General features: G+C 39.3%; 3 protein-coding genes and 1 pseudogene across 4 annotated transcripts in view; all 4 read left to right on the forward strand.

Moving 5' to 3' along the window:
* The first annotated feature begins 221 nt into the window (after positions 1-221).
* Positions 222-3,399, forward strand: LOC125007339 (up-regulator of cell proliferation-like). The gene is made up of 3 exons (XM_047584131.1): positions 222-253; positions 781-891; positions 2,198-3,399. Exons 2-3 carry the CDS (start codon positions 792-794, stop codon positions 3,397-3,399), a joined length of 1,302 nt encoding a protein of 433 aa, XP_047440087.1. The 5' UTR covers positions 222-253; positions 781-791.
* Positions 3,400-3,493: 94 nt separating this feature from the next.
* On the forward strand, positions 3,494-4,998 carry LOC125017367 (interferon-induced very large GTPase 1-like). The gene has a single exon (XM_047600410.1). It carries the CDS (start codon positions 3,563-3,565, stop codon positions 4,784-4,786), a length of 1,224 nt encoding a protein of 407 aa, XP_047456366.1. The 5' UTR covers positions 3,494-3,562; the 3' UTR covers positions 4,787-4,998.
* Positions 4,999-5,309: 311 nt separating this feature from the next.
* LOC125017362 lies at positions 5,310-7,731 on the forward strand (annotated as a pseudogene).
* Positions 7,732-10,836: 3,105 nt separating this feature from the next.
* LOC125007161 (interferon-induced very large GTPase 1-like) overlaps positions 10,837-25,821 on the forward strand; it is a 60,359-nt gene continuing 45,374 nt past the window's right edge. The window contains exons 1-6 of one of the 2 annotated variants that reach the window (XM_047583790.1): positions 10,838-10,915; positions 11,230-11,291; positions 11,388-11,496; positions 12,175-12,339; positions 15,394-15,639; positions 15,768-16,028. In XM_047583790.1, the coding sequence (XP_047439746.1) occupies positions 11,286-11,291; positions 11,388-11,496; positions 12,175-12,339; positions 15,394-15,639; positions 15,768-16,028 (787 nt within the window). In that variant the 5' untranslated portion in view covers positions 10,838-10,915; positions 11,230-11,285. Of the gene's footprint in view, positions 10,916-11,229; positions 11,497-12,174; positions 12,340-15,393; positions 15,640-15,767; positions 16,029-25,821 lie in introns of both variants that reach the window. The other variant, XM_047583799.1, reaches the window with a different exon arrangement.

Here is a 25,821-nt window from a genome sequence, read left to right on the forward strand (position 1 = left end):
CTCAGGCGAAGCCCCGTAGCCCCTAATTAAAGAGAGTGAATATGATAAATGTGATAATCTATATACTGTACATGCTGCCTCTTATCCAAGAGCAAGTTCGTGTGCTTTTAATCATTTCTAAAACTTATTAGCATGACATGTCTGCTCATTTTATCAAACCCTATGATGTTGTTTTCTTCACATTATTTCTTCTTGGAAGGAAGATCAAGAGGAGAAGGATCAAGAGGAGAAGGAACAGGAGGAGAAGGAACAGGTTTGATTATTCTTCATGTTGAGTTTAGACCCTTTTTTTTAAATTCATACATAGGTCGGCCACCTACTAAAGCTCATTATGTCAGTGGAAATTAGGCAAATTCTTTATTTTGTTGTTTTCGTAGTGGAAAGACAGAGAGAGGAGGTAGCAGCATGTCTGCCTTGCTTTTTATCATGTGTGTTGGCCCTCCACTCAAAATGTTCAAACCAGATGTCTATGTCAAGTCTTGGCTTCAAAGTCACTGCTTAGCTAACAATCAGAAAGCACGAACACGTAAAACCGTTGACAAAAAACATGATTACGATAGTCTTTGGAAACTGTTATGAGACACTGAGAAACTGAAAACAGAGGAAAAGTGTTGTAAAATGTTGAAGTTGTAAATTCTGTTGTAAAATACTGTCTCTAAAAAGAGATCATTTTTATGATAAAATAAACTTGACTTGATATGATTTGACTTTTACTGCCTACTACCATTATATAACGTGTATGAGCTACTTATTTATTTATATTTATGTTATTATATCTAGTGTCTCCTCACATGGACGCTCCTGTTGGTGCTGGGCAACAAAACTCCTTCCAAGATCCTGAAGAAATGGAGCACAGTATGAGCTCGCCTGATGTCACATTTGCACACCCAAGTAAGTAAAAGAAATACATGCTTTAGTGAAAGTTCAAATCTCCATGTAATTATGTGTGTATATATAGTGTATATACACATATATATGATTTGATGTAACATGCAAAAACTAATCACAGTTGAAGTGTTTAAAATGAAAGGTGATGAAATCTACAAGGTGCTACATTAAATCTTTCCAAAGGATGTGATTCCCTTTAACATGCATCATGTATCATCATGTAACTAATATCCTGCAAACGGAAAAATGTTGAGAATTGGGTGTTTTACAATTACATATCCTAAATTAGAAGTGTAACTCATGGATATGTATACCTATTTTGAATTTTATTCGAATACAAATATTTCTCTTGGCCGGTTGCAGGAAACCTGACAGAGTCAGCAAATGTGTGGCCTTGTGATTGGCTCAGCAGCGATATGGGCGTGGCCTACTGCACACAGGAAGCTTAGATTGACAGATCTCAACTCGTGTGGCGCTCTGTGTGAAACGGTGCACTGTTGAGACATCTCCTGTATCACTGAATGAGAGAAGTGTTGACTCCAAGATTTGGATTTAAAAATTACAAAGTAGCACTGCTACAGCTGATATTCAGTTTTCTGGTGAATTCTTTCTATATTTATACTTTGTTGCGTTTTTAACAAAATTTTTACAGTCAGCTCTGCAAGTTATACACAAATCAGAGTAGAGATGATGGCAAGTCCACATCAAATATAAAAAGTAGATATGGCAGTATATAAAATTAGTTTTGAATAGTCGTGTTGTACTGAAGTCACTTCAGTGTAGTAATTATTGACAATTAAAAGGATTCTGTTGGATTAAAGTTGCATTTGAGTATTTATTTTATATGTGGTGGATTACAGAATATGGTAAATGTTCAGTGGTATAGTTTTAGTGTACTTTAGATTATTCCATATAGCATTTTATAAGGCTGAAATAAAGGCTAAAAGTAAAATAAAATAAATCATTTGTTAGAAAGTATCTGATCCCTTGTTTTCAGTATATATGACCCTCTTGTGCAGTACTGACAGCAACTAAACATTTCTAGTAACTGGTGATCAGTCGTCTGTAACGGCTGGAAAGAATTTTAGTCCGTTACTCCATCCAGAACTGCTTCAGTTATGAGGTTCTGAGGTGTTCTTTTTTGGTTTAAATAAGGATATTACCACCCACCCCCATGTTTCAGACATGGGATGAGATTCTGCTGCTGGAATGTACAGTTTTTGGAATTGCAAATCTAAGATAACGAATGAATAACTAACTTTGTGATCTTGTTTTTGCTAAGAAATAACACGTGTCTTAATATCCACAGAGACACACCTGGAGATGTTATTGGAAGATATGGGGTTGGACCATTATTACAGAGACAAACTAACACTCAACAGAATGCTTCAGATTGATGAGAAGACCATCACTGATGAACAACCTGCCATGTCCAAAACAGACCTTGCGTGGCATTTTCTAAAGAAATTGATGATGGTTAATGTGTCAGCAAGGAATGTGAATTGTACATTTGCAAGTGAGTCAAACTGTGAGGCGGCATCTGAGGTTACACAGTTTGATTTTGATGATAATGCTATTTTTGATGAGCAAAGTTCAAACATGCTAAACCCCCTTGACTTAATCACTGCTCTCTTTCTATGCTCTGATGGTTTTGTGCAGCAGGAAATGACTCTCAAGATGTCTATGTGTCAGTTCTCTGTGCCTCTGCTGCTTCCTAATAGTGACACACAGCAGTGTACACTTATGCTGTGGGCCATGAGAGACATTGTTAAGAAGTACAGACCTCAGTCTCTCTCAGACTCCAAGGGCTTCATTGAAGAGAGAATTGTTCTTTCTGAACTTCCCATGGTTTCTTTTGTGAGACTGGGTGAGTGCACCTTGTCTAAGTCTGAGATCCTCAACAAGCTCCTGAGCAATTCTCACCAATACCACGACACTTTTGTTCACCACAACATGGAGGGTGGAGACAGTCCAAGAAGAATATCCAATGGACTGACTGAAATTACTTGGTATCTTCCTGGAGGAAACAATAACATGGACATTTTCAGTGAGCCTGTGGCTGTTGCTAACCTTCGTGGGGACATTGCTTCATTTAAAACCCAATATTCATTTCTGTGTCACACATCTGCAGCAGTTTTTGTCTTCTTTGACAATTTAGACTCTGGGTGCAATCTGCTGACGAACCGAACTGGCAAGGCACAGATCTTCTTGGTGGGTAACCACAATGGGAAAAACTTCAGCTTAGAGGCTCTAAGAAAGGTAGCAGCTCAGTTGGGCTTGACTAAGAACAACATCATTCTTAAGACAAAACAGAAAAATTATGCAGACTTTGTCAAAAGTTTGAGGAAGGCAGTCAGTGATGTAGTTGAGAATTCACAAACGAAGATGCGAATAGAGCAGATGGCTGACATTGCCCATGAACTTGGGATTTTGGTTGATGAAGATGCTTCAGAGTGCAAGAATGGAAAGAAAAATGCAGATGCTATCACTGAAGAAATCCAAGATTTCTGAAATGGATCCGAATGAACCTTGATAACGTGTCTCGTGAAAAACTGTCTGGACTCAGGGAGCGGTACAAAGAAAAATGCAATAATCCTAAAAACAAAGAGGAGATTAAGAAAATAGACAAACAGCTTTCTCACAGCTCACTGGGGACTGAGCACTCTTCCATGAAATGGGTCAGATCTATGAGGCTTCACTTTCTCTTCAAGAGACAGACCCATCACATCAACATCAACCTCAACAGCAACAGCAACAGTTACAGTATTTACCCAAACTCTGTGTTGAACTGTTGCTTGATGGATTTCCCCTTGAGCTGGTAGATGGAGATGCATCCAACATACCTCTCAGATGGGTGAGTGCTGTTCTCTCTCAGCTCAATGTCTTGGTGTCTTCAAAGAACAAGATACGAGTTGTCACAGTTCTTGGAGTTCAGAGCACAGGAAAGTCCACTCTCCTTAATACCATGTTTGGAGTGCAGTTTGCAGTCAGCAGTGGTCGATGCACTCGAGGTGCTTTCATGTTGCTCATCAGAATCAATGAAGACGCTAAGAAACTTCTCAAATGTGACTTCATGGTGATCATTGACACTGAGGGCTTAAAGTCCCCAGAGCTGGCACAGCTGGACAACAGTTATGAGCATGACAATGAGCTTGCAACACTTGTTGTAGGGCTGAGTGATGTCACCATTATTAATATTTCAATGGAGAATTTAGTAGAAATGAAGGACATCCTCCAAATAGTTGTGCATGCTTTTCACAGGATGAAGGAGGTGGGTAAAAAGCCTAAATGTCAGTTTGTTCACCAGAACGTGTCGGATGTTTCCGCCCATGAGAAGAACTTACGAGACAGGAAACTGCTCTTGCAACAGCTGAATGAGATGACCCAGGCAGCAGCAAAAATGGAACGGAAAGAGGAGAACAAGAGCTTCACTGATGTGATGGAGTACTGTCCAGACACGGGGAACTGGTACATACCTGGACTCTGGAATGGAAACCCACCAATGGCACCAGTCAATGCAGGATACAGTGAGGCTGTATATGAGCTCAAGAAGAACATCATCAAGCTACTGGGAGATTGTCAGTCATCTACCAATAACATTGATGAGTTTGAAGAGTGGGTGAAGAGCCTGTGGAATGCAGTGAAGCATGAAAACTTCATCTTCAGTTTCAGAAACAGCCTGGTCGCTGATGCATACATGAAGCTCTGCACAGAATACAACAAATGGGAATGGGAATGTAAAAAGGAAATGTATACCTGGGTGACAAATACAGAAACGAGAATTTCCAATTTCGGTACAGTTGCAGATAACTCTCAGGTATCCAACATGAGCGATTTTCTCACTACAGTGAACCCTCATTTATTGCGGGGGTTACGTTCCAAAAAGAACCCGCGATAGGCGAAATCCGTGAAGTAGAAACCTTTATTTTTTTACAGTTATTATACAATGAAATACAGTGAACCCTCATTTATTGCGGGGGTTACGTTCCAAAAAGAACCCGCGATAGGTGAAATCTGTGAAGTAGTCAGCTTTATTTTTTTTTTTTTTTACAATTATTATACAATACAATACAATACTATGGAATGGAAACCAACGATCAAAACCTGTTTTCAGGCCCAAGCATTTGTTAAAGATATAAAAATCTCCTTGTTAAAACTTATCGCTGCAGTTGTCCTTATGTTATTTTCCTCCTTGTTTTCGGATCGAACCGAAGATTTATTTATTCCGTAATGGCGTCCTACAGCCGCATAGCTTCTACCTTCCTTCAGCATGTCCAGAAGTTTAACTTTTTCTGCGATAGTTAGCATCTTCCTCTGCCTTTTGGGCGCAGAACGTTTTGTCAACATTGTGGGTTTTGTCATGGAGAAAATTTGCAAACGTAAATTTGGCAGGCTGTACAGAGAGGAGGCACGGAGACTGTTGACATTGGTCTACAGTCCCTTAGCCAATCAGGATGCAGAACACAATGCACTGTAAAAAAAAAAGCATAAAAAAACTGCACAAAAAAATCCGTGAAACAGCGAAGCCGCGAAAGGTGAACCGCATTATAGCGAGGGTTCACTGTAGTTTGAAAACTGAAGCCTCCACAGAGCTGTCTACATGGGAGAAAAAGCTTCACGACAATCTGTCAGAGTACTTCAAGCAAACAGAAGGTCACGTCTATCTGGTTGAAGGATACAAAGAGGACTTCTCAAACAGTATAAAGAGCCTTCGACGAGAAATGGAGAGATCTGTAGTTGATCAGCTGACAGCAGCAGCTGACATCAAAACTGGAATGACAGAACTCGACAGGATCAAGAAGAATCATAGGAAAGAAATTGAAAAAGCAGTGCATGCTTTAATTGATGAATGTCGAAAGAGAAAAGTCCAGATGACAGACAAACAGCTGGACAAAAGATTTGATGAGACGTGGAAGGAAACACTGGAGAAACTGTCTTTTAATAAACTTAAGGCCACTGATGTCTTCACTAGAGTAGTTCACTGCCTCAGATCAAATCTGTCACATAGGGGAGGTCACGCAAGTGAATTGTTGAGTCAGAAAAACCTGAGAGAGTGTGGACTGGAGCCTTTTAAATATACAGCTGAAGGATACTACAACCGATTTAAACAGACACTGAGAAAGTTGTTCAATCTTAAAGATCACATCAAGGTTGTACAAAACATGGCTGACAACATCATAGGTGATTGCACTCTGTCTGTGGATGAAAAACTGAACAGAAAGACCAATTACCATGATACTTACATCCAGGAGATCCTACACATCATCGATGAGAGTCTGAAAAACAATCCAGATGTTAAGATAGACGTGGAGTTTGAAGTCTCTCTAAAACAGCACATCTCTGGATTTGCAGCCAGGAAGTTTCAGAAGATGCATGATGATTTTATACAAGTAAATGACCCCTATAGATGCCTGATGAAAAGCAAAGCAAAATATTGTGCTGATTTCAAAGATGTGTTCCATGAACGAGACCAGTGTCAGAAGAAGGCACAAGAATTCACGGACCAATGCCTGAAGCCTGCAGTTGAGGCCTTTGTCAATCGTTCTCTGGGTCCTAATATCATTGATGAAATGCTGAAACAAGAGCAGTTCAGCACAAGGATGTCTTTCCAGTATTCACTTTTACTGGATTTGCTTTCAAAGAACAGAGTTGAAGACTATTTGAGATACAACCGTTCTTATGAGAGTTTCATAAAGAAAAGAATACTTGAACAGACAGAAGAGTGTTTTTCAAGCTGCTCTGCAACACTTGAGTTTGAGGAGCGACATCTTCAGTCAAGTATCAGCAGCATAAATGACGCCATCAAAAAGGCCAAAGCAGGAAAGAGTGGCGACATGAAGACATTTGTTGAAAGAATCTGCAAAGAACTTGGAGATAAACTGGTCATTTCCCAGGATGCTGTTGGTGCTTTCATGATCCTGAACAATGCCAACTGCGAACAGTTTGCTGACTGGCTCATAGTGTCTGTGAAGGACATGGCAGAAGCTCTTAGAGAAAAGTTTAAAGAATCAAACATCAAAACGAAACTACAACATCTCCATGTGCAGCCCCAGAATGAACTCTTCACCAGAGTGATTGGATGTGGCAAACAGTGTCCATTCTGTAAAACTCCTTGTGAGGCAGGAGGAAAAGACCATACGAAGCATTTACTTCACTGCATCGGCCAGAGGGTCTGGGAAGATACAAGTGGAATAAATCAGAAAAACTTGTCACTGACATATGCTCATCATTGGTGACCAGTGACGCTCGTTTTCGCTGCAGTGCTACAAAAAATGAATGGCACCCTTACAAGCGTTACCATGAAATCTTCCCAGACTGGGATATTCGTCCAGATGTGAGCCTTCAGGCATCAGACTACTGGAAATATGTGATGACAAAGTACAACAAGGAGTTTGCTGAAGAATATGAAGCACAACCTGCTGATATTCCATCCACCTGGAATAATATCACACCAGAGAAGGCAAAACAAAGTCTCAAAGAGTCATTTAGCATCAAGTGATTCTAACCAGTGAACATTTGTCCTCATGTTTTTCTCTATAATATAAAGGAACCTCCCAAATAACTTCACTATAGATAAGGTTCAAGTCAGTTCACTCAGATATTTAACCACCATGACTTTCAATAGAGAAATACCCGAGATTTACTGAAGTTTGTTTTCATTACCTGAGTTTGCATTTCAGGAAAGAGTTTCTTCAAGTGATTTAATGATTCATGTCATTATTCAAACATGTATGTAGCTGATCAGAGCTGTTTCTTCTTTTCATGAAACAAATATGATATGGAACCTTTCTTTTCATTTTATCTTTGTTTCTGTGCTGTATCTCATATTAAATATTTAATTTATTTTTCTCAAACCTCACTTAGTCTGTATAATACCACATGAGGAGATTGTTGACAAGGAATTTACGTTGATATTAGACAAGTTACTGTATGTGCTAAAAGCACTGAGGAGAACTCTGTATGGAAAACAAACTAAATATGATTGTGCGCATGACTTGTAGCTGAGAAAATCAGTGCTGCGTTAGAATTATGAACAGCTATGTATGATCACATATACCGTTATATGCAGTACGCTGCGATGCTTTTGATGTTCATAAAAACATCATGGAAATCTCTTCACCTCATTTATCAAACAGTTAACATTTTTCTGCACTTTAAGTCAGGTGTTGTTTTTTTTTGTTGTTTTTTCTTTGGAGTGTGTATCATTGTTTTTGTGCATGTTTGACATTATGGAGCATTAGTCATGCGCTTGAATGCACTATCAATATGACACAGGGTTTTTAAAACCTCAGTGATGTGCATGTAGTCTTAGTTTGTCTGGTAGCAGTGATATCTAGAGCCAGTGTGTGAACAACGAGGCTCAGTGTGTCTCCACTATTTAACAAACTTGATCAGAGTGTAACAGTGAACTGAACCTCTTCTCTTTAGAGTTAATGCTAATCACTGTACATCGTATATTACATGAGCTGCCTGTGTAATTGTGTTCCTAATAAAATGCTTAGTGAGTGTAAAGTGTGTGTGTCTGTGTCATTACAGTGACAGTTTCTCCAAAGGCTGTGAATTTACATCCTGTAACCCTCCTCATTATAACATAGCTCATATTGTTTGTGTCATTTATCCCTCCATCATTTTACCACAATATCCAACTACTGAGGTCAACCATGCTGCCAGGAGAGACTGTGATGAAGGACAATGAGAAGAACGCCTCAACGTCATGGTTACACAAATCTAAAATCTATAGAATCAAAATGTATGTGACATTTGTGGCTTGTTAACTACAAGCTACAGTAAAGTTACAAATAATACTTGATGTGTTCAAGTTCTGGTGACTTAATAAAACTGACCTGATGACTCAGTATTTTAATTCCTCAAGTCTCAGTGCCACTCTAAAAAGAAATCTTGTGGCTCAACCCATTAGTTTATTCTAGTTCTAGTTCCATTAGTCTTTTTGAGGTCTGACAACTTCTCATGAAATGACTTTTAACCAACAACCTATATTGAGTGACAGGAATTATCTTCTGCAATCAGTGTTTTTAATAATGTATCAGTCAAGATGGACAACTCAGCCCAGTCCACTGTCAGTCATAACACAACTGAGAATGTTCCCAAATACACCAGGATAATTATTCATGAATGAAATTATACTCACTCTGAAATGTGCTTTCCATCAATGTTGTTCAGGACACGTGTTCCTTCGTCTTTACTGCATGATCAAAAACTCAACTAAGCTAATGGGCAGCAGTAGCTCAGGTCGTCCAGTAACTGAAAGGTTGATGGTTGGATCTCTAGTCTCCAATCTGTTGTGTCCTCGGGCAAATGGATGATGAATAATGTATAAAATGTAAAGCGTCTTCGAGTGTCTCTGATGAAGCGCTATATAAAACTGATGTATTATTATTAATAATAATGTAAACATCTAATTGGGACAACTATGTTCATAATTTTGATAATTAAGCACATAACACGTAAAGATTTCTTTTAAATAATGTGAACAACTTCATTTTTATGAACTTAGAAATGATCGTTTACTTTAGCAAATATTAAGTAGGTCATAATTAAAAACACTGTTAATTGTAGAAGAAACGATAATTTCCATAACTCAGTATAGTCTGTTGCACTGAACAGACAATCTAAGTATATGAAACATAATTAAGCCTGTGATAATAACAATAAAAGTTTGTATCTTGACATTAATATATCATGTTTTAAATGTGTTTACATTTGTTCAAAATACAAGTCATTTTGATTATTTTTTTCCCATTAACAAGAAGCAAGTGGATCAACAAATTTTTCTATGAAATTTGCTCAAACTGATGCCTGATGTAATGAATTCTGGGTAAATCCCACCAACCAACCAACTCCTCCACAAAAGAAGAAATTGGAAAAAGTGGGAGACTGGACTTTAAGGAAGGAATTAAGTTTTTAAGTTTTTTTAAGTTTTACATTGTTGTTGAAATGAACAAGTAAAATAACTTACTGTAGACTCTTGATGTAATTTGGAATTAACGACATCAAGTGGCTTCAGAAGACTCCATGAAAAACTAATGTCAGCTAGTTGTTTTTAAATACTTGATTCAAATTTAATTTCAAGCTAACTTTTTACTGTAATTTAAAGTAAGCAGAGATGTGTTTCTTCCTCTACTAATGTTAGCTTACAGAGCTAACATTGGTTAGCTGTTAGCTAACAACGTTAGCAAGCGGTTTTGGCTTTACAGCTTGGCTGAACCAAAAGGGAACAGATGAGAGGTAAGCAGATCAAACAAAAAAACAAACATAAAAAAAGTTGAAAAAAGGTTGTTGACGCAAAAGTCAAAGAGCCAAGCGTTACCACAGTGTGGTCTACAATGATGCGGTGAAGAAGCCAGTCTCTTATGTTCCACGGGTGCAATCGGCTTGGATAAGCTGCAGGTGTGTGAAACCGGAAACAAGACAGAAGTAGGTCAGCCCTGGCCACCTGAGAGCGAGACTGACAGGGGAAAAGGAAAAAAATATACAAACCACACATCTTAACATTTACAGTGTGAAATGGTTCATGATGGGTCACTAACTGTCTTTTTGAAGCTGATTCTGGACCGGACTGATGCCTGAGCTGTGTAAAAATAAAGAGGAGCCAAACTGATAAAATAAATGAACATAAAGCCACATGAATTAAGTTGTTGGTTTGTAGGTTTGGGACAAATGATTAGCAGATTTGTCAAGTGTCAATGATGACTTCTGAAATCTACCCTGCAGGTCTCATAGCTTCACCACTGGCTCTTGACTATCTGAGACATGAGGAGGGGAAACCACATCGTGCACGTAGCCATGTAAGGGTATATTTCTTTCTCCCATCAGGGGATTTCCTGAACATGACAAGTGTCTGAGAAAGCATCTGATCAAAAACAAAAGTGAAAGGTTGATCACCTCGGAAATAAAAGTAACGGTCTGGGCTGCAAAACTTCATTGTTGCATCCGGTGAAGAGAGAGATAAGACATTTAAATCAACTTACTGAAGACAGAATATAATGGCCAGAACTCTTCTACAAAGGTGAGTTGTTTTTATTCATTGTTTTAATATTTGAGAAAATTAAAGTGATGTGAATAAGGTAACAAGCCAATGAACCCACATGTTGCCCAAATGTGGTCACACACACATCACTCACAAAACATTGCAGATGTGTCTTAGCTGAAACAAGCTGTTTGACTTCTATGTTAAATGTTTAGTTCTGATGGCTCATGAAACAAACTAAAAATCCAGCTTTAACTTTCCTACAAAAGGGCCATCATTTTCTAATGCATTGACTTTCCTGCAACCAGTGTGATTTTGGTCCTTCTAATTCAGACTAGTCTCATTTCTTTCAGAGAGAACGTGCCTGAATAATCTGGAGTAAACTGAATTGACCAAGTCTACACCCACGATGGAGGTAAACTAATATGTTTAGGAATGCAAATACAGCCTTCTTGACAAACTGTGTATGGGTTCATGTTCATATTTATATTTTACTCTCATTTATCAAAAGGAGATCAGTGATGAAGACTTCTTAGTTAACCTTTCCCATGAGGAAGTAGAGGATCTTCCAGCAGCATGTTCTGTCTGTGAGGATGATCATCAACAGACTGATACAGGAGGTAAAGGTCAACTTTAGGAGATGTTTCAGCAGACAGTTCAATATGATGCGTCATGTAGCTTTAAGTTAAATCATGATTATTATCACCAGGGGTGAGCGAGAATAGCTTAATTTGTAAATTTGTAACATTGCTACCTGTACTTTTTAATGAAATACAACAACAAAGTGTCAGACACTGCGTGATTTAAAAAAAAAAAAAAAAAAAAAGTCAGAGCCAGCCGACGGTTAAAAAAAAAAAAAAAGAAAAAAATCTCCACAGGCAGTTACGCAACGCGACTCGCATTAATCTGCGCCACGTCCGAACGAACCCACGTTTACCAGAACTCCACTGGTTGATAAGTAAGTACAAACTGGAGTAAAAACAATCCGGAAGCTGAAGAAACTCTAACGGAAAAGACCGCGAACCTCAGAGACAGAGAGCTGTTGTGTGTCAGAGTCAGCAGAGCGGGACACAGTAACACATGAGTATGTGTGTAGGGGAGGGGCGCGGCGCTGCGCTGCGCTGCGCCTATCACAGAACGCACACACAGTCAGATAACCAATGAGGCTTTTCATTCAATCCGAACACAGCTATTGACTCGTATTACTCGTATAATACTCGTTCTCGGCAAAAGTGCTCGATCCATACCGGATAGTCGTTTCAGCTCAACTGTAATTATTACCATTCTTCTTAATCCAGATCCTTGCCCTCATGTGACGAGGACAGTGTATAATATCAGCAGTGAGTTAGTGTCTCTTTTGGAAAGTCCTGCTGGTGAACTGGAGAGATACATTGTGACCACATGCAGGGAGGGAGACATTGTGCACGAGACAACGGACACAAACCTGAAAGCTGCAGATATAAGTAAGTGAAAACAACACAGAAATGAAGCTGCATTAAGTCTCCTTCCACCCATGACCCACACACAGAAGTAATATCACTTTACATCTGGGAGTCCAAACAGAAGCCTAATGTGCTGTCACATGTTAGTCATAACTATGAGGGAGTTTGGGAGGGAAGATGGCGCCATCTTCTGGTGAGAGTGACACCCTGCAACTGAATGAATAGCAGCGTTCACTGGTAAATCGAGGAAGGGCCAAAGTTCAAAGGAAATTCTGTTGGTGAGGAAATCAGACTTCATTTTCAAGTGGTTGATTTTGCTTGAATTCATTCACTTTGAGCCGAATCATCCTGACTGTGCCACAACATTATGTGAGGTCAAAAATTAACAGAATATGACCATAAAGCGTTACAGAGCAGGATAAATTATTTACCAAATTAATAATAATAATTATTCTGGTTTTTGGGTCCTTGTGCTGTATTATACTGATCATTCTCCAGTAGTTTGTGTGAGTAGCACTCAAAAAATAAAAACCCAACCAAGAGCAAACATTGTTTTTATTCAGACCAAGATTTCCTTTTATTGTCATTTTTATGCTGCTCTCTGTGATAATAAATTAGCAACATTGGTCTCAGCCCCACACTGAAACTAATTACACTATATAGAAACAGAAAACCAGTGAGAGTGAAAAAGAAATCGTAAAAAGATGGACAACTTTTATTACAATGCCAAATATTGTTTTCAATGCTGAAGATTAAAGTCAGGGTATGGCCTCGTAAATTTGAGGCCAGGTTATAAATAATGAAGTTATAAATAAAGAAAAGTAAAAAGAACAGTGAGTATGTACAAACTTGAAAAGCGTCTGTGGCATTCATCAATATTTAGGTACTTTTCACTTGGGTAAGAGCAGAATTTAAGAGAGACCTCACCCCACCAAAAATTGAATAAAAAGGCAGAAGGAAAAAACACAACTGACACTAATCATTGCGAGTTCATTAACACACATGTACACGGTCTGTAAAGAGGGCCTCATCCTCCGCAGCCACAGCAGGATTCAGCATTTCTACAAAGGAAGATAACTTGGGCATCACGCTTAGCAGATTAAAGGACTAAACCATTTCACCTTGATGGTGCCCTCACTAATTTTGTATTAACTTCATTATGGACATCCTGTCTGTGACATTATTAGCCTATATTAACAGTAGAATGATTGAGTTCATTTGTGGTGTATTTCACAGTGAACAAGAATGTTATAATTAGTAACACCATCATTCCACAACAATGTTTTGTATATGTCAGCCAACATATACCTGACAAAAAAAAAAAAAATACTTCTCTTTAAAATATATTAAAGTCCAACAATAAATGGTAAACTGAAGTAGTTTTATTATAAAACGTCTCATAAAAACAAAAGTATCACAGGAGTCCCTATAAAAGACTCGAAAATTTGTGAAAAAATAGGGAATCTTAAATGAATAGTTCCGTAAAAAAACTCATGGAGCTGGGAACTTGAACTTTGGTCCACTCGTTCCTGAGACATGTGAGACTTGTCCATTGATGGCACTGTCATGGTTTTGTGTCTTGTTTTGAGTTTCCTCTTTTATTTTGTTAAGTTTCTTGATTTCCTGTCTGTTGTGTTTCTTCGTGGCTCATTGGTTTCTCCTGGTGTCATTGCCCTGATTTGTCTCACCTGTGTCTTGTCATCCCTCAGCCCTCGTGTGATTTTATAGCCCTGCTTTCCCTTTGTTCCCTGTACCTGCCCTCTACGGTGCCTTTTTTAAAATTATTAAATACTAGAGATGGGCAGATGAAGCCTTGTAAAGCTTCTCGGGCTTCTTCCTGTTTCTACCGAAAAGAGAGTCGAAGCTTTGAAGCTTTAAAGACAGACCCTACCAGTGACATCTAGTGGCCAGCTGCATTTATAGCAGCTACAAACTTTCAAACAATCCACACATCAATCAAGTCACTCTTAAGTAACTGTGTCAACATTTTGAAATGTGACTTATTGCTTGAAACTTGATTTAGATATCAATTATTTTTGCTGCGAAGTGAGATAAGAAGTATTTCAACATTAGTGTTTTGGAGACATGACAAGAAATTTCATTAGAAACCATTTACAATGGTAATGATAAGAAGGACATCCCTGGATTTGGATGATACTCCTTTTGCTGATTGTCATTAAGAGAAAATGGTTTTCATTTAACAGATGGTGTGGAAAGAGTCAAGTTAAACAATTAAACTGTAGAGATACTTTTTTGGGGAATGATTCTGAAGGACTTCCTTAGTGGAAAAAAATGTGCATGAGAGAATTGTGCTTGTGGGATGTGTTTGTGGCTGTGCAACATTTTTTTTCCAACAACTTTTTATTTCTGAACAAGATCTGCTCAATGGTATAATTCTCCATTATTTCTCTTGTAACTCTATTAAGCAGAGAGGGAAAACCGGGCATTTTTCGTCTCCCTTGACTGAATTGCAGTCACCCAATTCCGGCGTTTCATTGTGACGTGACGTATGACGCTTCAAACGTCATCGGTCATGTGATCACAGAGATGTGATACAAGTCTCGACGCAGTGTTTCGAACCAATCTGCTTCAATAGTGAAACAGGCCTCGGAGCCTCAGTGTCTCTCTATTAAATACCGTTTTCCCCGAATCCCCTGCCTCATCCTTTGTCCTGCATTTAGGTCCTTTCTTTAAAACCTACACAAATCCTGACAGACACAGTCTTTCTGCATCACTGACCCTATGAATCCCTTTGAAACCACTATGTGAGTTTTATTCCAAAGCATTACTCTAAATAAGGATCTCATGATGATTCAATTTAGTTTGCTCTAGTATCAAAGAATAAAAATGTGCTGCTATATCGATATGTTTTATTTAAGGTATCCCCCAAGGTTCAAGAATAGTTCCACTGCTCTTTACTGATGCTATAAATTCTTGTTGTTTTCCAACTCACCATTGCAGACCATACTTTTGGAGGTGACACCATCTTATAAGAGAGTCAGACAGGTATTGTACTCATCAGTGTGAGCTACATGAAAAGTTCATCTGAACATCATTTCTCTTCTGTTTTGACAGATGTTCCTCCACCAGTAGAAGGTGTTGACACAGTTTCTCTTGGCTTGGCATCCACTGGTTCCTCTGTCAGGTATAAACTTCATGTAGATTATACCTGTAAGACACAAGGAGGCAGTGTGGACCTGGAAGACTGCAGCCCTTTAGATATTGTAGGACTGAATCCTGGGACTGAGTATACCTTCAGCATCACAAGGATAGCAGAAAATGGAGTTAAAAGCACAGTGACCTCTATATCTGCCTGTACAGGTAAAGTCACCGGTCCCTGAACTCAGCCAAACACATATGTCCTTCTACAGTGATGTATTGGTTTCAAAGGTTTGTGTGGGGTAAAGAAAAACATTTTTAAAGAAATTATTTAATTAATCTTCTCACAGAGCCTGTTCCTCCTGCATCAGTAACAGTTTCCAGTATCAGCAGTGAGTCAGTGTCTCTGCAGTGGGACACTCCTGCTGGTGAAGTGGAGAGCTACAATGTGACTTGTTGCAGTGAAGGAGAAACTGTGCAGGAGCTGAACACAGATACAAACAGTGTGACCTTCAACAATTTGAGGCCAGGGGTGTGTTACTCCCTCCATGTTTGTGCACTACTCAAAAATGCAAGAAGAAGCAGCCCAACTGAGACATCTGCCACAACAAGTAAGTCAAAGTTAAACATAAACATTTTTAAATAGTTAGTTATCTTATAAAAATCTATCTCATATATATCTTATATATAAATACTGCCACCCTGAATCTGGGACCAGCAAATAAGTTCATTTCTAATTAGTGAGGAATATTGGGGAACAGAGATATTACTTATCAAGTGGAACAATAGGCCACATGAATACTGTTTCATTCAAAAAGTTTTGTCGGATGAGTGTCACCACTTGAAAACATGAATGATGTGCCGCATACTGCCTACTGTTGTTGGCTAGGCTTGTAAGCTGGCGTTTTCTTGTGTGTTACTTCTGATCTTGGCAGAGGGGAGGGATATTGTTTGAAGTATAGTCGCATGTCCCATCATTTCTTACCTACTGCTGGTGGCTAAGCTAATTAGCTGGTGTTTTCTAGTGTTTTACTTCTGTGGCTAGGCTAGTTAGCTGGTATCTAATAGTGTTTTATTTCTGATCCTAGCAAAAGGGAGCGGTGTTGGTTGAAATGTAGTCGCATGTCCCACCACCTCTCATTACCTCCTGCTGTGGACGAGGCTACGTAGCTGGTGTCTGGTTGTATCTTAGTTCTGACATTGGCAGAAGGAAGAGATGTTTGGTTGAAGTGTAGTTGCACATCCCATCATCTCTATTACCTACTGCTGCTGGCTAGGCTAGCTAGTAGCTGACCGCTGATCTGCTGGTTGGTTCTCCAGTTGGACTGGGCTTCTAGGAGTTTTGCCTCACATCCCATCCTGTGTATTAATGAATATTTATCCATTTATTTCTTAAACGACACATGACTTCACATGTAAAACGAAATGTTATTCAGATGAGGGGGCTGTCCACACTGGCTGAACTATCTCCTACTGTTTGATCGATGAATGCACAGATCGACTGCACATGTCTTTTCACAGCCAGCCAGGTAATTTGATTTGAGATGGTGCAGTGCATCGGCACAACCATTGTTCCTCAGGTATTTGGAGGAAGAGGTACATCACTTGACCATGTCTGTCTGCCACACAGTCGAACACCCAGTATCTCAGGGTCAGCGCTTGTGTCGGAGTACGACGCCATGCTCCATTTACTCACCTGTTTAAATGTAATCAATGTGACCAGGACTCACAGGATTCTCAAACGATTTTCCTGCAGTTTTCTTTGCTTTGAGAACGAATATTTTCATACTTTGCACACAGACAGTAGGCATAACAATGACATAACACACACACACATACAAAGAAACACTACTATTCAGTTCTTTTACTTAGTTAAAAATAGAAGAAATAATATCTGCTTCTCTGAAACTTTGTTTCAAACCAGCATGGTCCATATAAACACAGATAGTGTTATCACTATAACAGATATACATATAACACAAAGATATTTGAAATACATAAAATACATCTGTAACATTAAGTTATTCACACCAATATAAAATAATATATAATGCATATATACACTTGCATTGTTATCTGTAACAAACTGAAAAAAATATTAATATGCGATATATATTCTATCTACAGTCTATCTTTCTTATTTTATCTTATCTAATCAGTCTTATTTATTTTTATGTAACCTAATAATTTCTCCTATCTTACCATTCCTCGGTGAAAGGCTTTGAGCCCACTGAATCATTGAAAGAGGACGGTTTTGAATAGCATATTTCTTTACCTGCCACTCTGCAATGTGAGAGAGGTGAGTTGGTGATGTGGTGAAGCCTTATTTTAAGGAACATGGACATAACCAATGACAACAAGTTTGAATGATGGTTATCAGTGGAACGGTGTGTGTTCCCTGAGGAAGAAAACATCCTCAGTGCCTTGGAGCTTAAATGTTGTCAGAGGACAGAGGACATGTCCACTCCAGACAGGGCAGGGACTAAGTGTCATCCTGTATGGCCACGTCTTTCTTTACTGACACCAAACCATCAGACGGTGGAAGATGGACTGGAACAGGTGTGCAGATGGATTACTGTTCCATTCCCTTGGTAGGGAAAACACATACAAAACATACAGCACATAAAAATGATTAAATATATTTGTAGAATTCATTGTATTTATTATTATTATGAATCCTGAGGCTCTGATTGAATTCAACAGAAGCTCCAAGTGATCCTGGCTGCACCTGTATCATATAGCATAGCACACTTATTCTGAACCAACAAAAAACATAATGTTATTGTATATGACATGAGAAATATTTTACTAGTTAGAGATGGATACAGTCGTTCTGTCTGTGCCACCCTGTATAAAATACACTAGTCAATTCAGTTCATTTCAATTTTATTTACATAGTGACATTAACAATACAAATTCTCTCAAGACACTTTACAAAAACTGTCCTGAAACCTCCAGAGCAGCCTGAAGGAAAAACTCTCATTCAGTGTCAGTGATACACCAGTCACACTACGCTTATTTCAGCATTCATAATGTCAGCTGTAATCTACATCTGTGTTTGAATACATGATTTTTAAAGTTTCATAGATTTAACTTTCATAGCATAATTTTCATAACTAGCACTAAACATGAATTAGCCCTAGTTAGCTACCCATGATTGAACATTATTATAGCACTATTAAATCAACTTGTTGCCGTCTGCTTTAGGTATGTGTATAACGGTAACCTGAGAGAGAGAGCTGTCGGATTTGTCGCAACAGATGACATGACATCATCTGGCATCACCAGAAATACTGGAACCACTGCAGCTAGATCCTGAACTGTGTGTAGGTTTCAATTTTGACAGGGCAACAGTTATGTCCGGTGGGAAATCTGGAGTGCAGGTGCAGCTCAAAAAATCTTTTCCTCATGCAGTGTATGTACACTGCCACTCCCACTGCCTGAATCTGGTGCTTTCAACAGCGTCAAAAGTGTCTCCCACTGTGGCCGGTGTGGACAGCATTTGATGTTGTGAATTCACTGCATCATTTCATGACTGGAGCCAACAGACATGCATGATTTCTACAAATCCAAGAAGAACTTCAGCCTGACGCACCCCGTCTGGAGCTTGTGCTCTCCACAGATATTAGGTGGAGTTCAAAATCATTGCGCACACCGAGCAGGCATTACGGACTTGGTTTGGAGGTCGCTGAATTGACTGTGTTTGTGCAACTAATCAAACGGAAAGTGGCAAGGGGACATCAGTTCCCGTCCATTATTGAAGTCTTGGACACATGTGACAAATATGTTTTTCCCAACATGAACTGTTTACTGCGTATTCTGATATCACTGCCTGTTACACGTTGCTCTGTGGAGCGCCTGTTTTCAGTTGTAAACAGGATTATATCCACCAGCAGAGCTACAATGCTCACAGAAAGACTGAATAGCATGTCGTTGCTCATGTCTAAAAAAGAGCTCGCGGAGAAACTGGACTCTGATGAAATAATAAATGTGTTGAAGGCCAAGCCACACTGTCTTGCCCTTTAAATTGAGAACTGCGCAGTGCAAGTCCAATAGTTGTGTTCAGATGGTTAAATAGCTTTGCTGATCATGCGTAATGTGGATACATCACACGTCACTGGTGAATGTTTAGACCTGCTGCGAACTACCGTTAACTGTTACTGATGAGAACGCACACAACATGCGGATATGTTTTGTGTGAATTATGTTGTATTGGAGAGTTACATTCTTTTGAATGTTTGTGGAGGTGTAACACTGTTGAAAATAAATTTGGCACACCCAGTATTTGCTGGTGCACATCCAATGTCTTTTTTCTGGCTATGCCAGTGGCTGGCTGTGAACAGCAAGGCATTTGCAGTCGATCTGTGCGTTCATCGATCAACTAATAGGAGATGGTTCAGCCACTGTGGACAGCCCCCTTATCTGAATAACATTTCGTTGTGCATGTGAAGTCCATCGACAAAAAATAAAAAAATGGATAAATAAATAGCATTCATGTCATGTATTTAGCTATTTATTGAATTATTTATGGCAGGTATTTATTTTTTTATTATGTCAGATGTTCAATGTCCACTATAGTGGAAAAAAAAAAAAAAAATTGTATTCTAATGACTTTACAAAGATTTGTATTTTTGTTTACAGAAATTGTGATTGGACAACATTGTCTCTCTTGGTATGAAATTAACCCTTTCCCAGCCCCTAAAGTGAAACTAGCTGCTGTAACTAAAAATACACCTTCCCTAACTATCTGATAGACTTCCAGTTCCCTGCTCTTATCATGATTTGTTGATTTCAGCTATACATGTAAGTCGTCAACCTATGTGATGCAGAGCCTCGTCAGGTACATTAGATAAAAGTTCAGTCCTATTTTGTAGAAAGAAGACAACAAACTGTACTCCCTCTTCAGGTTCACAACCTCTGGAGAATAGTTTTCATAGCTCCTGAATGTGTGACCCTTATAATATATGATAGTGTGCTTCTCCTCCTGGCGTCACAAATGAGAAGTTCCTTGTTAGTGAAGTGGTGAAAACAGGGCAAGGCCTTGGCCTGCTCCCAGGCAATCGGCCTGTTGTGGTGACTTTGAACAGTTGCTTGAAATTCATCCAGCTTCTAATCCAGTTCCTGAAATGATGTTTTAAGGTCGAAGAACAGAGTGAGCCTGTGGTTCGCTAATATGGCTACTAGGTCAGATTTACAGCCATGTCGGCTTCTTCTTCTTTCTTCTTTTTCACTTGGTTTAGGAACATGAACAGTGGCAGGAATGTATAAAGGTGAAGAAAATAACTTTCTAGTTTGAAGTACAGATAATTATCCACTTGTTACGTAAAAGTAGATTAAAAACTTAATATAGTGGGAGCTAATGGGAAGCTAGTCTAGAAGAATATTTCTTAACTGTATCAATATTCATGTGTACAAGTAAAAACAGGGACACCCATTTCTACTAGATTAAAAAAAAACACAGGGAGCATTCAAGTACGGATCCATGCTTTAGAACATTAAAACAGCTCTTTTGATAACACTTTTTTTAATATATATCCACAGAGACACATCTGAAGAGTATTTTGGAGGATCTTGATTTGGAGCAGCACTACAAAGAAAAGCTGTCAATCAGTGAAATACTTCAGATTGATGAGAAGACAATTACTGATAAACCTGCCACATGTAAATCAGACCTTCCATGGACTTTTCTTAAGAAATTGATGATGGTCAATGTGTCAGCTAGAAATATGAAATGCATATGTGAGTCAAACAGTGATGCTGCATCAGGAATAACAGAGTTTGATTTTGATGATATTTTTGATGGGCAAAGTTCAAACATGCTAAACCCCCTTGACTTAATCACTGCTCTCTTTCTATGCTCTGATGGTTTTGTGCAGCAGGAAATGACTCTCAAGATGTCTATGTGTCAGTTCTCTGTGCCTCTGCTGCTTCCTAATTGTGACACACAGCAGTGTACATTTATGCTGTGGGCCATGAGAGACATTGTTAAGAAGTACAGACCTCAGTCTCTCTCAGACTCTAAGGGCTTCATTGAAGAGAGAATTGTTCTTTCTGAACTTCGCATGGTTTCTTTTGTGAGGCTGGGTGAGTGCACGTTGTCTAAGTCTGAGATCCTCAACAAGCTTCTGAGCAATTCTCAACAATACCATGACATGTTTGTTCACCACAACATGGAGGGTGGAGACAGTCCAAGAAGAATATCCAATGGATTGACTGAAATTACTTGGTATCTTCCTGGTGGAAACAAGAACATGGACATTTTCAGTGAGCCTGTGGCTGTTGCTAACCTTCGTGGGGACATTGCTTCATTTGAAACCCAATATTCATTTCTGTGTCACACATCTGCAGCAGTTTTTGTCTTCTTTGACAATTTAGACTCTGGGTGCAATCTGCTGATGAACCAAACTGGCAAGGCACAGATCTTCTTGGTGGGTAACCACAATGGGAAAAACTTCAGCTTAGAGGCTCTAAGAAAGGTAGCAACCCAGTTGGGCTTGACTAAGAACATCATTCTTAAGACAAAACAGAAAAATGATGCAGACTTTGTCAAAAGTTTGAGGAAGGCAGTCAGTGATGTAGTTGAGAACTCACAAGCGAAGATGCAAATCAATGAGATGGCTGACATTGCCCATGAACTTGGGATTTTGGTTGATGAAGATGTTCCAGAGTGCAAGAGTGGGAAGAAAAATGCAGATGCCATCACTGAAGAAATACAAAACATCCTGAAATACAAAGAAGAACAGCTTCCCTTGCAAGGTGACATATGGAAGGAGCTGACTCGCTTAGAAAAGGAAGAATTCCGGCTGCGAAATGTTGGATCTAAAAACATAGAGGAGTATAAAAGTGATCTTCAGGTGAAGAAAAGAGAATTGCATCAAAAACAGAACTCTTGTGACATGTCCACTGCTATGACATGCTTCATTAATGCAATATCAAGTCCTGGGATAGAGAGACGTTACTTTCTGAAATGGATGCGAATGAACCTTGATAATGTATCTCGTGAAAAAGTGTCTGGACTCAGGGAGCGGTACAAAGAAAAATGCAATAATCCTGAAAACAAAGAGGAGATCAAGAAAATAGACAAACAGCTTTCTAACAGCTCACTGGGGACTGAACACTTCTTCCGTGAAATGGGTCAGATCTATGAGGCTTCACTTTCTCTTCCAGAGACAGACCCATCACGTCAACAATTACAGCATTTACCCAAACTCTGTGCTGAACTGTTGCTTGATGGATTTCCCCTTGAGCTGGTAGATGGAGATGCATCCAACATACCTCTCAGATGGGTGAGTGCTGTTCTCTCACAGCTCAATGTCTTGGTGTCTTCAAAGAACAAGATACGAGTTGTCACCGTTCTTGGAGTTCAGAGCACAGGAAAGTCCACTCTCCTTAATACCATGTTTGGAGTGCAGTTTGCAGTCAGCAGTGGTCGATGCACTCAAGGTGCCTTCATGTTGCTCATCAGAATCAATGAAGATGCTAAGAAACTTCTCAAATGTGACTTCATGGTGATCATTGACACTGAGGGCTTAAAGTCCCCAGAGCTGGCTGAGCTGGACAACAGTTATGAGCATGACAATGAGCTTGCAACACTTGTTGTAGGGTTGAGTGATGTCACCATTATTAATATTGCAATGGAGAATTTAGTAGAAATGAAGGACATCCTCCAAATAGTTGTGCATGCTTTTCTCAGGATGAAGGAGGTGGATAAAAAGCCTAAATGTCAGTTTGTTCACCAGAACGTGTCGGATGTTTCCGCCCATGACAAGAACTTACGAGACAGGAAACTGCTCTTGCAACAGCTGAATGAGATGACCCAGGCAGCAGCAAAAATGGAACGGAAAGAGGAGAACAAGAGCTTCACTGATGTGATGGAGTACTGTCCAGACACGGGAACTGGTACATACCTGGACTCTGGAATGGAAACCCACCAATGGCACCAGTCAATGCAGGATACAGTGAGGCTGTATATGAGCTCAAGAAGAACATCATCAAGCTACTGGGAGATTGTCAGTCATCTACCAATAACATTGATGAGTTTGAAGAGTGGGTGAAGAGCCTGTGGAACGCAGTAAAGCATGAAAACTTCATCTTCAGCTTCAGAAACAGCCTGGTCGCTGATGCATACATGAAGCTCTGCACAGAATACAACAAATGGGAATGGGAATGCAAAAAGGACATTTGCACCTGGGTGACAAATACAGAAACGAGAATTTCCAATTTCGGTATAGTTGCAGATAACTCTCAGGTATCCAACATGAGAGATTTTCTGACAAGTTTGAAAACTGAAGCCTCCACAGAGCTGTCTACATGGGAGAAAAAGCTTCAAGACCGTCTGTCAGAATACTTCAAGCAAACAGAAGGTCACGTCTATTTGGTTGAAGGATACAAAGAGGAGTTCTCAAACAGTATAAAGAGCCTTCGGCGAGAAATGGAGAGATCTGTAGTTGATCAGCTGACAGCAGCAACTGACATCGAAACTGGAATGACAGAACTCGACAGGATCAAGAAGAATCATACGAAAGAAATTGAAAAAGCAGTGCATGCTTTAATTGATGAATGTCGAAAGAGCAAAGTCCAGATGACAGACAAACAGCTGGACAAAAGATTTGATGAGACGTGGAAGGAAACACTGGAGAAACTGTCTTTTAATAAACTAAAGGCCACCGATGTCTTCACCAGAGTAGAGTTCTACCTCAGATCAAATCTGTCACATAGGGGAGGTCACGCAAGTGAATTGCTGAGTCAGAAAAACCTGAGAGAGTGTGGACTGGAGCCTTTTAAATGTACAGCTGAAGGATTGTTAAACCAATTGAAACACACAGTGAGCAAGTGGTTCAATCTTAAAGATCACATCAAGGTTGTACAAAACATGGCTGACAACATCATAGATGCCTGCACTCTGTCTGTGGATGAAAAACTGAACAGAAAGACCAATTACCATGATACTTACATCCAGGAGATCCTACACATCATCGATGAGCGTCTGAAAAACAATTCAGATGTTAAGATAGACATGGAGTTTGAAGTCTCTCTAAAACAGCACATCTGTGGATCTGCAGCCAGAAAATTCCAGAAGATGCAAGAAGATTTCATACAAGTAAATGACCCCTATAGTTGCCTGATGAAAAACAAGGCAAAATATTGTGCTGATTTCAAAGATGTTTTCCATGAACGAGACCAGTGTCAGAAGAAGGCAGAAGAATTCACGGACCAATGCCTGAAGCCTGCAGTTGAGGTCTTTGTCAATCGTTCTCTGGGTCCTAATATCACTGATGAAATGCTGAAACAAGACCAGTTCAGCACAAGGATGTCTTTCCAGTATTCACTTTTACTGGATTTGCTTAAAAATGACACGTTCAAAGAGTATTTGAGCTACAATGACTGTTATGAAAGTTTTGTAAAGAAAAGAATAGTTGAAAAAATAGTAAAGTATTTTTCAAGTTGCTCTGCAACACTTGAGTTTGAGGAGCGACATCTTCAGTCAAGTATCAGCAGCATAAACGACGCCATCAAAAAGGCCAAAGCAGGAAAGAGTGGTGACATGAAGACATTTGTTGAAAGAATCTGCAAAGAACTTGGAGATAAACTGGTCATTTCCCAGGATGCTCTTGGTGCTTTCATGATCCTGAACAATGCCAACCAGGAACAGTTTGCTGACTGGCTCATAGTGTCTGTGAAGGACATGGCAGAAACTCTTAGAGAAAAGTTTAAAGAATCAAACATCAAAACGAAACTACAACATCTCCATGTGCAGCCCCAGAATGAACTCTTCACCAGAGTGATTGGATGTGGCAAACAGTGTCCATTCTGTAAAACTCCTTGTGAGGCAGGAGGAAAAGACCATACGAAGCATTTTACTTCACTGCATCGGCCAGAGGGTCTGGGAAGATACAAGTGGGATGAATCAAAAAAACTTGTCACTGACATATGCTCATCATTGGTGACCAGTGAAACTCGTTTTCGCTGCAGTGCTACAAAAAATGAATGGCACCCTTACAAGCGTTACCATGAAATCTTCCCAGACTGGGATATTCGTCCAGATGTGAGCCTTCAGGCATCAGACTACTGGAAATATGTGATGACAACGTACAACAAGGAGTTTGCTGAAGAATATGAAGCAGAGCCTGCTGATATTCCATCCACCTGGAATAATATCACACCAGAGAAGGCAAAACAAAGTCTCAAAGAGTCATTTAGCATCAAGTGATTCTAACCAGTGAACATTTGTCCTCATGTTTTTCTCTATAATATAAAGGAACCTCCCAAATAACTTCACTATAGATAAGGTTCAAGTCAGTTCACTCAGATATTTAACCACCATGACTTTCAATAGAGAAATACCAGAGATTTACTGAAGTTTGTTTTCATTACCTGAATTTGCATTTCAGGAAAGAGTTTCTT

This window comes from Mugil cephalus, chromosome 1 (genome assembly GCF_022458985.1).
Source record: "Mugil cephalus isolate CIBA_MC_2020 chromosome 1, CIBA_Mcephalus_1.1, whole genome shotgun sequence".
Classification (NCBI taxonomy): Eukaryota; Metazoa; Chordata; class Actinopteri; order Mugiliformes; family Mugilidae; genus Mugil; species Mugil cephalus.

What these genes read in the sequence shown, in the direction of transcription:
- LOC125007339 (XM_047584131.1), top strand. Translation starts at nt 792, where the DNA reads ATGGACGCTCCTGTTGGTGCTGGGCAACAAAACTCCTTCCAAGATCCT. An exon ending in TGTCACATTTGCACACCCAA is followed by an intron (nt 892 to 2,197) that starts GTAAGTAAAAGA and finishes TAATATCCACAG; the next exon opens with AGACACACCTGGAGATGTTA.
- LOC125017367 (XM_047600410.1), top strand. Translation starts at nt 3,563, where the DNA reads ATGGGTCAGATCTATGAGGCTTCACTTTCTCTTCAAGAGACAGACCCA.